This window comes from Cokeromyces recurvatus, assembly GCF_025118155.1.
Source record: "Cokeromyces recurvatus strain NRRL 2243 chromosome Unknown BX663scaffold_9, whole genome shotgun sequence".
NCBI lineage: Eukaryota > Fungi > Mucoromycota > Mucoromycetes > Mucorales > Mucoraceae > Cokeromyces > Cokeromyces recurvatus.
Genome location: NW_026251395.1, coordinates 97,161 through 109,810, shown reverse-complemented (window position 1 = coordinate 109,810; position 12,650 = coordinate 97,161). Strand labels below are relative to the sequence as shown.

The following is a 12,650-nucleotide window of genomic DNA, read 5'->3' as shown; positions in this document are numbered from 1 at the left end:
AGTAATTCATTTTTTTTTAAATATGTCCCTTTGATGATACTATTATTTACTACGCTATTCTTAATAATACTGCCTGTCAGGATAATAAATAGGGATATCATAGTAATTCAATAATAAACAAGTTGAATACTCACAATTCTATTTACCATCAGTGTCTACTAAAAATTTACTTATTGACCTTTGGTAGCACAGAAGTAATGATTTACTAAGAAGGAACTACAACGAAAAAACTCGATTACATAATTCAATTAAAAAAGACCTAGACCTGGCATTATTATCGTTATTTCAGTAAAACTGTTATTATAGTTATTACGAAGCATGCAATGAAAACAAAATAATAATAATATTAATAGCAATAATAATAATAATATTAATAATATAATAGCAATAATAATAATAACAATATAACCTCACCTGATAATAAATCACAGATTTCACTCTCTCTACCTTCCTCTAATCTACAACAGCTTTAGACTCAGCAATCATCTTTCCAGGCATTTACTTTCTCCATAAAAAAAAGAAAAGAAAAGGGGCTCCTATCTATGGCGGATTAAAACTCACTATCTCAATCAATTGAAATCTAAACTCCTTCCTTAGGGGGAATATCTACAAAGACAACAGTTATTATACCAAGCTAAACTTCAACACACAACCAACTTGCTTCTTTCCTTCCCCTCTTTTTTTTTTTTTTTTTTTTTTTTTTTTTTTTTTTTTTTTCTACCATTTACACTCTTAGGAAAGATGCTATTGTCGGATCAAATAATCATAGCCCTTAGAATAACTGCAATATAATCATCAAATTACAAAAAAAAAACCCATAAGAGAAGGTTATTTCTAACTAATAATGAATGATTCATCCTTATTATTTCTTCTTGAGGTTTAAGGATCATGAAACACAATGATTTTGTTATCTATAATAAATTGAATGTTTGAATCCAAAAAAAAAAAATTATCGTTGTGATTTATCATCAATAACTGACATAATAATAAAGGAATACAGCAAATGGTATTAATTAGTGTTATTAAATAAGAATCTGTCAAAGAATAAATTGAATAAATAATAAATAACCCGATTTTTTTGTTGACAACAAACAACATAGATGTAAATCCCTCTTTCCTGTTATAAAACTACTAGCTTAAAATTGAACAAAAAAAGTAAAATAGAACCAAATAAAAAAAAAAAAAAGTAATAAGTGAAGTTATAAATTAGTATCTATGAAAGACATTTAACGCCTGTCAGTTTTAGTACCCGAGTTTAAAAATTATGTAAAAAAATTAAAATTCAATTTATTGAAAAGAATTTAGTCATTGAGTTTTAATTTTATTTAATAAAAAAAGAAAAAAAAAAAAGAAAAAAATGATTCTCTCTCACTTTTTTTTTATTTTTTTTTTCCTCTTTGTATTTCAGAAAAAATAAATAAAAATGGGTAAAGGGAAAAGAGCACATACGATTAGTATCCCAAGTATCAATTTGACTGCACCCAAGTCATCAGCTGATCATTCTTATGCTCCTTCAAACTTTATTGGTTCTCTTTCTGGATCAGCTTCAGAAAAAACTCATAGTTCAGTTGAAAGATGGAAGCCTCCTCGTAAACCCAAAATGAAATACGATGATTTAGAACATAAGATGGAAGCTACTCCTCTTTATGTTCTTGTCTGTACTTACCTTAATTACTTTGTTCTCATCTTATTTGGTCATTTAAGAGATATTCTTGGCAAATTTTTCAAGCCCCAAGATTATAGTCATTTAAAGAATAGCCAGGTATTTTTTTTTTCTTTTCAAATGACAAACATCTAATAACAAAAAAAAAAAGAAAAAGCTAACTTTAATACTTAGGGTTATGCTCCCCTTGTATCTGATTTTGATTCTTTTTATACTCGAAGACTTTATGTAAGAATTCGGTAAGAAGAATATATATAAATCTCTTTTTTTTATTTTTTTTTCTATCTATCTATCTATCTATCTTTCTTTCTTTCTTTCTTATATTTATATTTTTAAACTTTATTAGTGATTGTTTTAATCGTCCAATCACTGGTATAGCTTCAAGAACAGTGAAATTGCTTGATAGAGTTTCTACAGATTTTAATAAAACATTCAAGTTAACGGGCACAACTACAGAGGCACTTAATTTTGCATCCTATAATTATCTTGGCTTTTCTGATAATCAAGGTCCCTGTGCTGATTCTGTTGAACATGCGGTTCAAGAATTTGGTATAACAGCCGCTAGTTCAAGAGCTGAAGCAGGTACAACGAAACATATTCAGGAATTAGAAAAAATAGTCGCTCGTTTTGTTGGTAAAGAAGCTGCTATGTGTGTTAGTATGGGCTTTGCTACTAATTCAACCACGATTCCTTCCTTGGTTGGTAAAGGATGTCTCGTCATTTCTGATGAATTAAATCATGCTTCTATTGTCTTTGGTGTTCGTCTTTCAGGTGCTTCTGTACGTGTCTTTAAACATAATAATATGGATGATCTTCGTGAATTATTACGTGAAGTCATTAGTCAAGGTCAACCTCGTACTCATCGTCCTTGGAAAAAGATTTTAATCGTTGTTGAAGGTCTTTATTCTATGGAAGGTACAATTGTTAATCTTCCTGAACTTATTGAACTCAAAAAGGAATTCAAGGTATACTATCTATTATATGCATGCATGTATGTATGTAGACTTAATTTTCTTTTTTATAGTTTTATTTGTACGTTGATGAAGCACATTCTATTGGTGCCCTTGGTGAAAATGGAGGAGGTGTATGTGATTTCTATGGTATTGATCCTGCAGAGGTTGATATTCTCATGGGTACATTTACAAAATCATTTGGTGCAGCTGGTGGTTACATTGCCGGTGATAAAGCCATTATTGACCATATTCGTTTGCGTAACCATGCCTATAATTATGCTGAATCCATATCAGTCCCCGTCGCTCAACAAGTAATAACATCTATGAAGATTATTTGTGGTGAAGATGGTACTGATACGGGTCGAAAGAAGATCAAGCAACTAGCAGAGAATTCAGTTTATTTCATTGAACGTCTAAGAGAAATGGGTTTTATTGTTTATGGTGATCAAGGAAGTCCTGTTATACCTTTATTATTGTTTAATCCTGCAAAGATTCCCGCGTTCTCTAGAGAATTATTAAAGCGTGGTATTGCTACAGTCGTAGTCGGTTACCCTGCCACACCTATCATTACTTCTCGTGCTCGTTTCTGTCTATCTTCTGCACATACAAAAGAGGATCTTGATAGAACATTACAAGCTGTAAGTGAAGTAGGTGATATCTTACTTCTTAAAGTCAGTAAAGAATCAAAATAGTGTAGAAAAAAAAATCCCTTTTCTTTCTTTTCCCCCCCCCCCTCTTTTAGCCCCTTTCCCTCTTTTCTTCCATTCCGAATTCTCTCTCTTTTTTTCTACTCTCTCTTTTCGTCTCTCCCCCTCCCCTTAAAAATAATAATAATAATAATGTACATGTAGCTTAATTGAGAAAAAAAAAATAATTAATAAACTATCTGAGCCCTAAACTGTTACACACTAACTTTTCCGAGATTATTGCTATTTTAAATTTCCTATTTAAAATCGTCCTTTTTCATTATTATTAGAGGTTTCTAATTTATTATCATTATGTAGATATATAAAAAGTAATAATTCATGCCATACTACTACTAGTTTCAATAGTGTAATATATATATATACATAAATAAATATATATGTATGTATGTATATCATGGAATGGGTACCGAAACAATAATGAATACTACTACTATTGTGCATGTGACATTTATATATATTTGTATCATGTTTTACATCTTTTATTATCATCATGACAGCAATCACTTGAAGAAGAAGAAGGAGGAGGCGTTTATTCATAGAGTCAGCCTTTTCGTTGCAAGGCGACTACTTTTAGACCAAACAATACTCCCTTTTATTATTATCTTTTTTTTTTTTTATACACACATATATCAATTTCTTTATTAATAATAAAATGTCATTTATGATAATTTTGAATTCTACTCTTCATCAAGTGTAGTTAATAATAATTCATTGCTTTTTCTAATAGAAGAATTACAAGAACCAGCTGATTTTCTAATTGTTTCTTCTTCACTTGATGAATGAACGACTTCACTATTCATCACTGGCGATTCTTCTTTTAAAGTTGTACTAGAAGAAGACCAGCCAATACCACTCATTCTACGTAATGCTTTTGCCCAACCACCCCCATTACTACTTGACGTGGTCGTGGTTGAAAATGATCTTTCAGGCTGAGGTGGTGGAATAGAAGAGTGTCGACGCTTATTATCTTCTTTTGTTGTTGTTGTTGCTGCTGCTGCTGCTGCTGCTTTATTGGATGAATTAGAAGAGGCAGCAGTAGCAGTAGTATTATTAGAAGATGGTTTAGAGCCCCAATAAGAAATAGTACGTCGTCTGGGTCTATTACTGTTGTTATTGGTTGTTTTACTATGATCAGCTGTGGTCGTTGCTTTCAAAGAAATCGATTTTGTTGAACAAGAGGAGTTGTTATTCATATGTGTTGATGGTTTAGAAGAAGGTTGATCGATACTAAGGACATCTTCTAATTGCTTATTATCGATAATCTTCATCAAAATCTTGTTCATGTATAATTGAAGCGCACGGTTCGTATCTTGCAATACTTTAATCTCTTCATTAAGTTTTGAAATAGTTTTATCTGATTCCGTTTCCTTTTGACTATTCCATTCAGGTATTGATGAAGCTAATTCAGCTGCTAAATTCAAACCGTTACTAGATGAGCTAATAGATTGTTTCATGATGGGATAATCTTGCACCTAATATCATTTTACAAATCAAGTTGAATTATTTCATGATGCGTAATTTAATAATAACTAACTAACTACCTGCATAATGGGATTCATCATAAATTCACCATTCATTGTCTTTTCATGTAATAAAATTTGATAACTTTCATTATCCTCCATCAATGAACGATTTAACTGTTTCATATTGGCTAATTCTTTTTCTAGATGAGTTATTTTGAGTGATTGAAGTTCTGCTTCCGATTGTTGTTCTTGTAAAAAAGCCTTTTCTTTCTCTAATTGATTTTTTAAATCTAGAATCAACTTGTCTTGTGCCTTTATTGTTCTTTGTGCAATCTTTGCCTCACGAGCATAAGAAGAGTCGATGTGAGCCAGTTTAGGGGATGTGAGTACAGTCCCTTCTTCATCTATTGTAGTCATCTCATTAGTGTCTACGAGTGTACGATTAGTATCTAAACCATTCGATTCCTCTACCAAATTGGTTGAAAAGGGTCCCATATTAAGTGAGTTTATACTACGTCTCTTATTATTCGGTGTACGTGGTGTACGAGGCTCATTACTAATATTGAGAGAACGAATTTGGTTGTAAAGATCAGCTTCTCTTTGTTGCCATGTTGATTTCTCATTTTCATATTCTTGAGTCTCCATCATCAACTTCTTTTCTGCATCCTTCTTTAATTTTGTAAGCTGTTGGACTTTTTTTTTTAATTGGATAATATCTTGTTCCTGCGAATAAAGCTGTGTTTCCAGACGAGCTTGGGTATTACTGTAATTTGAATTATCCAATTGAATAGCAGCCATTTTCTAATACCTTTTCAATTAAATTAAATTTATTTTTATAAAGGAATCAATATTGATTTTACTTGTTTTAAATAGTCGTTATCATTTTGAAGTTCTTTTTGTTTCATTGTTTGAATATCAATGTCATGTCGAAGCTATTATTATAACAAAAAAAGAAAAAAAAAAAAGAAAAGAGGGAGGGAGGATAATGTATACATATGTACATGTGCTTATAACAATAGTATTTATTTACATTTTTACCTCATTTTCAATTTCTTGTTCTTGTTTAATCTGTTCATGTAAAGATTGAATTAATATTTGAAGTTCATCTGTAGTCATCTTGTAAGAATAATGAAAATAATCAAATCTTAAAAAAAAAGGGGGGAGGGGAGGGGGAAGGGATACTAGTAAAGGGAAGAAAAGAGAGAGAAAGAGAGAGAGAAAGGGATTAAAAAAAAAGAAAGAAAAAGAATAATAATTGTAGAAATCTGTATACAGACACACACACACGCACACACATATTTATAGTTTAATTTATTTATTTATTTACTTATTTATTTATTTTTTTTTATAAAAAAAAAAAAAAAAATGTTGCTGTTACACGCAACATGTTGTCTCTCATCCTTTCCTAGATTTTATTCATGGAATACAACAATTCATTTTTCTTGTTGTAGTAGAAAGAAGAACTATTCTGATTTTAACAAGTTACTAACAAAAAAAAATGCAATAGAATGAAAATAGCTGTTAATAATAAACATGAAACGAACGTTATTCTCTTCCTCATCATCATCAGCTTCGGTGACTCTTTTTATTATCTACTATTATTGATCTAATCACACTATTGATATCATCATAAATACGAGGAGCTTGTTATTGCAGCAAATAAAACGATTACAAGCGGGTGATAGCAAGAATGTTGCACTGCGAACGGTGAAATTTGTCGGTTCAAAAAATAAATAAACAAATAAATGAATAAATAAATGAATAAATAAATGTCGCTTGCTTAAAAATGAATGTTGTCTGGCTCAAGAAATAATTGTCGCAATAAATAAATACATGATTTCTTCCTTTCTTCTTAAAAGTTCAAAGGATGAAAGAAGCTTTGGAAACTAAGAAAAAGAAACCGATTTGACTTAAACGTGCAGGTGGGAAGGCACTATTTGTCTTTGTATATACATGTATATACAAAGACAAAAAAACAAGTGAAGCAAAGTAACAAAGTAGTTTGCACCACCTTTGAAGCATTCATAAATAAGGCAAGTTTTGGTAGAAAAAGAATGATGATGGTTAAAGTGCTAATTGCATGAAGTAGTCGTTCAACAAATGATATCAGTGAAAGAGTAGTTTGAGGATCTAGAGGATCGTACCTTTGAGGGATACTGTTGTGGTTTACAGGTAAAATAGAATAAAATAAAAAGAGAAATAAAAGAAAACAGACAGAAAAAGTACGCTGAGACTTGTTAATCGATTTATTGAGATAAAGGTTAAGCTATAAGTTAAATTTTAAAATAAAGATTAGAAATGTAAGAGTATTTACACCTATTGTGAATAAGGATAATAATAACTTATATATGATGACGTAATTATGGAAAAGAATAAAGGTTTAATGATTATAATATCAAGGATCATTATAGAAATAGACTCATGTCTTTTGTATATAAATGTATTTATTTTTATAACCTAGCACGTGTACTCTGAGTGAAATCAATTGTTTACGCGTATTTGCATTATTCTTAGTTTACCCCAGTTTAACTTGTAAATTTATATTCAGCAGAACAAGATTTATTTTTAGATGTAGGACTTTTATTAATTATAAGGGTAAATGTATTCTTCATATGTCTATAGACAGAAGTGCACTATATGTTCTATTATAATGACTATTTCATCTTATTGATTTAAGTTACAAATCTTACAACCATGTCAAGTTACATTTGTTGAACTTCAAATCGATTTTTATTTATTATGTTTATTCAATTTTTTTTTTATTATTTTATTCTTGGACAAGCAATCGTAGTGAAACTGTTGGTATTTTAACCGACCTCACTCAACTTTATCACAAGCCTTTCATAGATGCCTGTCAGTTATTGCTTAATAAATTAGCCAGCTGTGCATCAAGTGTAAGAGTGATGAGAAAGTTAATCAGATCTCATGCTTTACAAATGGAAGAACCTTTTGATCTTGCAGTTCACACAGACCTCAATTTCACGAGAAGTGATGTGCACCCATTTGTAAGTTGTAGTATTGTAATTCTATTCTGCAAACTAATGTATTCTAGTGAAGTTACCAGACTGAACAGACCATACTATTTATGTACAACCAATATGTTCTTTGAAAAAAAAAAGAAGAAGCACATGCTACAGTATTCAATAAATTTCATATATTGCGTTGGTGGCAATCAAATTAAATAGTTTTATACACATAAAAAAAAAAGTTAAAGATTTTTATTGTTTGTGTACACTGCTTGCTCTCTATTAGTAGCAGATTTGGGAGTTTATTTTATTTACAGTTTTTTAAACAAAGTTGAAATTATAGTTTGGTATAAGGTTTATAATGTAAGAAATCATTTTGTATCGTTCTGGTATACAGAGGTGAAAAAATGCTATTCAACATTCAACATTCATGAGACAAGAAGTAATACTTTCTTTGGCAAATGTATGGATATGGAGACATTATAATATTAAAAACAATAAACTAGTCTACAAATTATTTTTTTTTCTTAACTCCATGGCTAAGAAAGTTGAATCATTTGACTTTAATTAGGCGATGTAGTGGCCTAGCCGGGCAAAACTTCTAAATGGCATTTCCAAGATCTTCACTTTGTAAATATATTTCAACTCTAAAGGCACAATCAAATAAATCATTTAATCTCAGTGATAAAAATGTGACAAATTCGTCTTATTAAAGGACAATTATTTTTTGAGCCAGGCGACATTTAATTTTGGGTACACGATATTCATTTTTGGGCAAGCGACATTTGTTTTTTTGAACCAACAAAGTTCACCGTTCGCATTGTATACATCGATCCACCCTTTTTCTTTTGTTACATGTTGATTGGTTAAAATGTATTAACCTATAATATCGTTGTAATAGACTTATTGTCTTTTTTTTTTCTTTATTACATAATCCGAATAAATAGTAGTAATAATAATAGATACATATTATCATGAATGAGTGATTATTTTATCTGTGAATGAAATACAACAACAACAAAACAAAAAGGAGTGATTTGAAATGATAGTTAAATAGATCAAAAATGGCACAATATAGATATTTATATACAAATATAGTAGATGTGACTCGAAGGGTAGACAGGGCTCTCGAAGCTACTGCTGCCTCTATATATAAAAATAAAATTGGGGGGGGGTTTTTTTCCTTATTTTATCTTCCTCTTCCCCTTATAAATAATAGATTTTTATTTTATTTTTGAATACTTATAAATATTATAGATGACAGCCTATTCTCATTTACTTGCAACAAATTATAAGACACTTATTTCACAATATCTTGCAGAAGATGTTCCTTCCTTTGATTATGGAGGATTTGTAGTAGGAGAAGAAGAACAAACTGCTATTCTTTATTGTAAAGCAGAAGGTGTTGTAGCTGGTGTACCTTTCTTTGATGAAGTATTCAAGCAACTTGACTGCAGGTAAAAAAAAAAAGATATATCTAATATATGTGTATACTTTTAGAGAAGAGTTCTCTCTCTCTCTCTCTTTCTCTTTATTCTAATCATGTTCAAAATATATATATATATATATATATATATATAAAGGGTTCAATGGTATTGTAATGAAGGTGATTATATCAAACCAAAAGGTAAACAAGAGATCGCTAGAGTTTATGGTCCAGCCCGAAAGATTCTGTTGGGTGAACGCACTGCTTTAAATATTATTTCTCGATGCAGTGGTATTGCATTAAGGTTAGATATATATCAAATATGATTAAATCGTCTTTTCTTTTTCTTTCTTTATTCATAATTCTAATTCTCTTTAGAGCTCGAAAAATCTATGAATTGAAAAAGGCAAAGGGCTTTCATGGTGTCATTGCTGCTACTAGAAAGACTACTCCAGGTATTTTTTATTTTATTTTATTTCATTTTATTTTATTTTTATTTTCTCCACTTCAATTATCGGGACTGGATAACGATGATGACTAACATCTCTCTTTGTCATATGGAATATAGGTTTTAGATTAATAGAAAAGTATGGTGTACTTGTAGGTGGTTTAGATACACATCGTATGGACCTGTCATCTATGGTGATGCTTAAGGACAATCATATTTGGAGCTCAGGTACAATAACATGAGCATTATTTATTCTGTGTATTAAATATATATTTGTATATACTATATCTGTATTTTTAAGGTTCAATTACAAGGGCTGTACAAAATGCTCGTAGTGTTTGTGGTTTCGCTTTAAAAATCGAAGTTGAATGTCAATCAGAAGAAGAAGCAGATGAAGCCATTGCTGCAGGGGCTGATATCGTTATGTTGGATAATTTTAGTAGCGAAGGCTTAAAAGAAGCTGCAAAGAGTATTAAAACCCGTTGGGCTGCTAAAGGAAATACTCAGTTTTTAATTGAAAGTAGTGGTGGAATTACTTTCGAAACCTGTGAAGCTTATTTTTGTGATGGTAAACAGATACATAAAATATAGGAAAAACAAAATAATTAATCTTTATTGTCTCTAATTTTAGATATTGATATATTAAGCATGAGCACTGTCACTCAAGGTGTTCCTCATGTTGATTTTTCATTAAAGATTAACAAGTCACAATAAACTTGCTTATATGCTGCTTATGTTCTTTTGCCCATATTAACCTTCCTCTTCCCACCCTTTTCCTTTTTTTTTTTTTTTTTTTTTTTTTTTTTTTTTCCTGTAGTATAATAAACATGCTATTAAGCATTGAACATCATCAAGAATTATTAAATGTAGGATGGGAAATACGTAGAATAGAAAATAAACCCTATTATATTAAACACATTTTCAAAGAAAAAGAGTACATGATCTTGATTACTGATTTATGCCTTGTTTGGTTTGAACATGGTAATTTTAAGCGAATTCAACAAAACGCAAGGATACCCAACATTGATATTGAGACTGAAAAAGAATCGATGACTCTTTTAGTGAGAGTAAAAAAACTATTTTTAGATAAAAATAATGTTCGAACTTTGATTCAAAAAAAGTCAAATCAACTTTTAGTTCATTGTAAACCTGTTGTGAATCAATACAGAAGAAATGAACAATATAACATTGTAAATGCGTTTTTATGGATATTTCATTGCGATTTATTAGATCAACAAGGGACAAATGATAAGTTTAAATCAGGACCACAAATTATATTTGAACATTTTATTCAACCAATTCAAGCCATTGTTAATTATTTTACAGAGAATCTATCAGGTACAAAGTTAAAATCTTTCTTATTTTATTTATTTATTTTTACATAAAAATTAACTTTTAGATGACAATTATACCAAGATTAATATGGTAGTCTATAACACATACACACATATATTATATATGTATAGTATAAATCATTTATTCTCATTTTTAGGAAAAATCTTCATTTTCAGTATATTCAACAACTTCATTGGATTACATGTCAAAGTTAGTTCATGATTCTTCAAGTAAAGTAGAAATAAATTCAATGAGAATAAATACTGACTTTTTATTTAGATTTATCTACATTATCTACTGCTATACAGGAGTCTTTAACAAATTCAGAAAAAGAAAATGAAGAGACAGTTCCAATCGTAAGTTAGTCTTTCTCTCTCTCTCTTTCTCTGCCTTATTTATTTATTCTACAATAGATTGAAGATAATCTAGAATTAAAACATAAAAGAGGGTTACAACTATTAGCAGAAGAAGCAAGACAAAGAAATCCATTATATAATAAAAAAAGGAAAAGACTCTAAAAAAAACTGAATTTCTGTATACAAGAAGATGTATATATTACAGTAAATAGTCTTATTTCATTGATATAAATTGATTTGACTATTTTTAATACGGGGACAAATCACTGTCACTAACCTACGTTAACTAGACATTTGTTTTTGTCCATCTGAAATACGACTTTACTTTTATATGATATTATATAAAGACTATTTGCATTATATATAAATCTGTTCAATAAGAGGAAGGCTTTAAATAATATGCAAGTATATAATAATATGTATCTTTTGACAAGTTGTTAAATATGAATAAGACTTCCTTACAGAAGACTGAGTTTGTCATTATTTTAAATCTCCTTGATTCTTATAATTTATGCATAAAAAACCTAGACAATTACATATCATATTTACGGCTATTTCTAAATATCAGTCTTGCACATATTCTTTTTTTTTCTCAATTATAGTTTAATCGTTTTCATATATAATAAATACTTATAGTGTAATTTTCGGTCGATTTTAAGGCGGCATTATTGTCTCTGTCTCGCATACACACACACTTCAGCTTGTATTTCATTTAAATGTGGCAGCAGCATAAAAGTAAGTAAAGGTATTTTACAAAAGGTAAGACATAGGCATTTTATAAAAAGAACGAAATTTGTATAAAAAAAAAAATAATAATAAAGTAAGAAGACCGTTGATAAGTATAAATGATTTAGGATAGATACAATCAATTGATTGCTGTAAAGCAGGGAAGCAGAGAATAGGAAGGTGGCGCTCCAGTAAAAGAAAATACAGCATCTAATCGTGCTTCAATATCCAGTCGATTGGTCCAAAGCTTCTTTAGTAATGGAATCATGGGCCCTTTTTTTTTTTTTTTTTTTTTTTTTTGAGTAAACAGTTCCATGATTTTTATATATCAAAGTCGCAGCTTAATCATTATTTGAAGGATACCATGCAGATTATTGTTAAAAAGTTTCGTTTTGAAGCCGAATCTAGGAACTCTATTGACAATATGGAGACAAGTCACGAATGGTTTATGAACTGGAAGGACAAAGATCTGGACTATATAAAAAAATTATGTATTTATCGATGAAACCGGGTTTCATATAAAAAGGAGAAATAATCAAACTAAATCACCAGCTGGAACTCGTGATGTAATAAATATACCAAAAAAAAGGAGAAAAAAAAATAACAA

General features: G+C 29.8%; 5 protein-coding genes across 5 annotated transcripts; 3 read left to right on the top strand and 2 right to left on the bottom strand.

The window, feature by feature from the left end:
* The first annotated feature begins 1,372 nt into the window (after window positions 1–1,372).
* BX663DRAFT_452423 (pyridoxal phosphate-dependent transferase) lies at window positions 1,373–3,528 on the top strand. The gene is made up of 4 exons (XM_051523780.1): window positions 1,373–1,762; window positions 1,838–1,902; window positions 2,010–2,628; window positions 2,688–3,528. The coding sequence occupies exons 1-4, from the start codon at window positions 1,424–1,426 to the stop codon at window positions 3,306–3,308; spliced, it is 1,644 nt and encodes a 547-aa protein (XP_051383811.1). The 5' UTR covers window positions 1,373–1,423; the 3' UTR covers window positions 3,309–3,528.
* On the bottom strand, window positions 3,492–3,995 carry BX663DRAFT_505358 (uncharacterized protein). Its single transcript, XM_051527052.1, has one exon. It carries the CDS (start codon window positions 3,858–3,860, stop codon window positions 3,564–3,566), a length of 297 nt encoding a protein of 98 aa, XP_051383810.1. The 5' UTR covers window positions 3,861–3,995; the 3' UTR covers window positions 3,492–3,563.
* BX663DRAFT_505355 (uncharacterized protein) lies at window positions 3,932–6,021 on the bottom strand. Its single transcript, XM_051527051.1, has 3 exons — window positions 5,647–6,021; window positions 4,865–5,594; window positions 3,932–4,795 (listed from the first exon to the last, which is right to left on the bottom strand). The coding sequence occupies exons 2-3, from the start codon at window positions 5,582–5,584 to the stop codon at window positions 4,001–4,003; spliced, it is 1,515 nt and encodes a 504-aa protein (XP_051383809.1). The 5' UTR covers window positions 5,585–5,594; window positions 5,647–6,021; the 3' UTR covers window positions 3,932–4,000.
* A 2,935-nt stretch (window positions 6,022–8,956) lies between these two features.
* On the top strand, window positions 8,957–10,396 carry BX663DRAFT_505348 (Quinolinate phosphoribosyl transferase). Its single transcript, XM_051527050.1, has 6 exons — window positions 8,957–9,209; window positions 9,336–9,482; window positions 9,557–9,633; window positions 9,747–9,854; window positions 9,928–10,194; window positions 10,258–10,396. The coding sequence occupies exons 1-6, from the start codon at window positions 9,010–9,012 to the stop codon at window positions 10,338–10,340; spliced, it is 882 nt and encodes a 293-aa protein (XP_051383808.1). The 5' UTR covers window positions 8,957–9,009; the 3' UTR covers window positions 10,341–10,396.
* Window positions 10,397–10,423: 27 nt separating this feature from the next.
* BX663DRAFT_505343 (uncharacterized protein) lies at window positions 10,424–11,703 on the top strand. The gene is made up of 5 exons (XM_051527049.1): window positions 10,424–10,964; window positions 11,026–11,051; window positions 11,119–11,171; window positions 11,241–11,317; window positions 11,375–11,703. Exons 1-4 carry the CDS (start codon window positions 10,454–10,456, stop codon window positions 11,299–11,301), a joined length of 651 nt encoding a protein of 216 aa, XP_051383807.1. The 5' UTR covers window positions 10,424–10,453; the 3' UTR covers window positions 11,302–11,317; window positions 11,375–11,703.
* The last annotated feature ends 947 nt before the right edge of the window (window positions 11,704–12,650 follow it).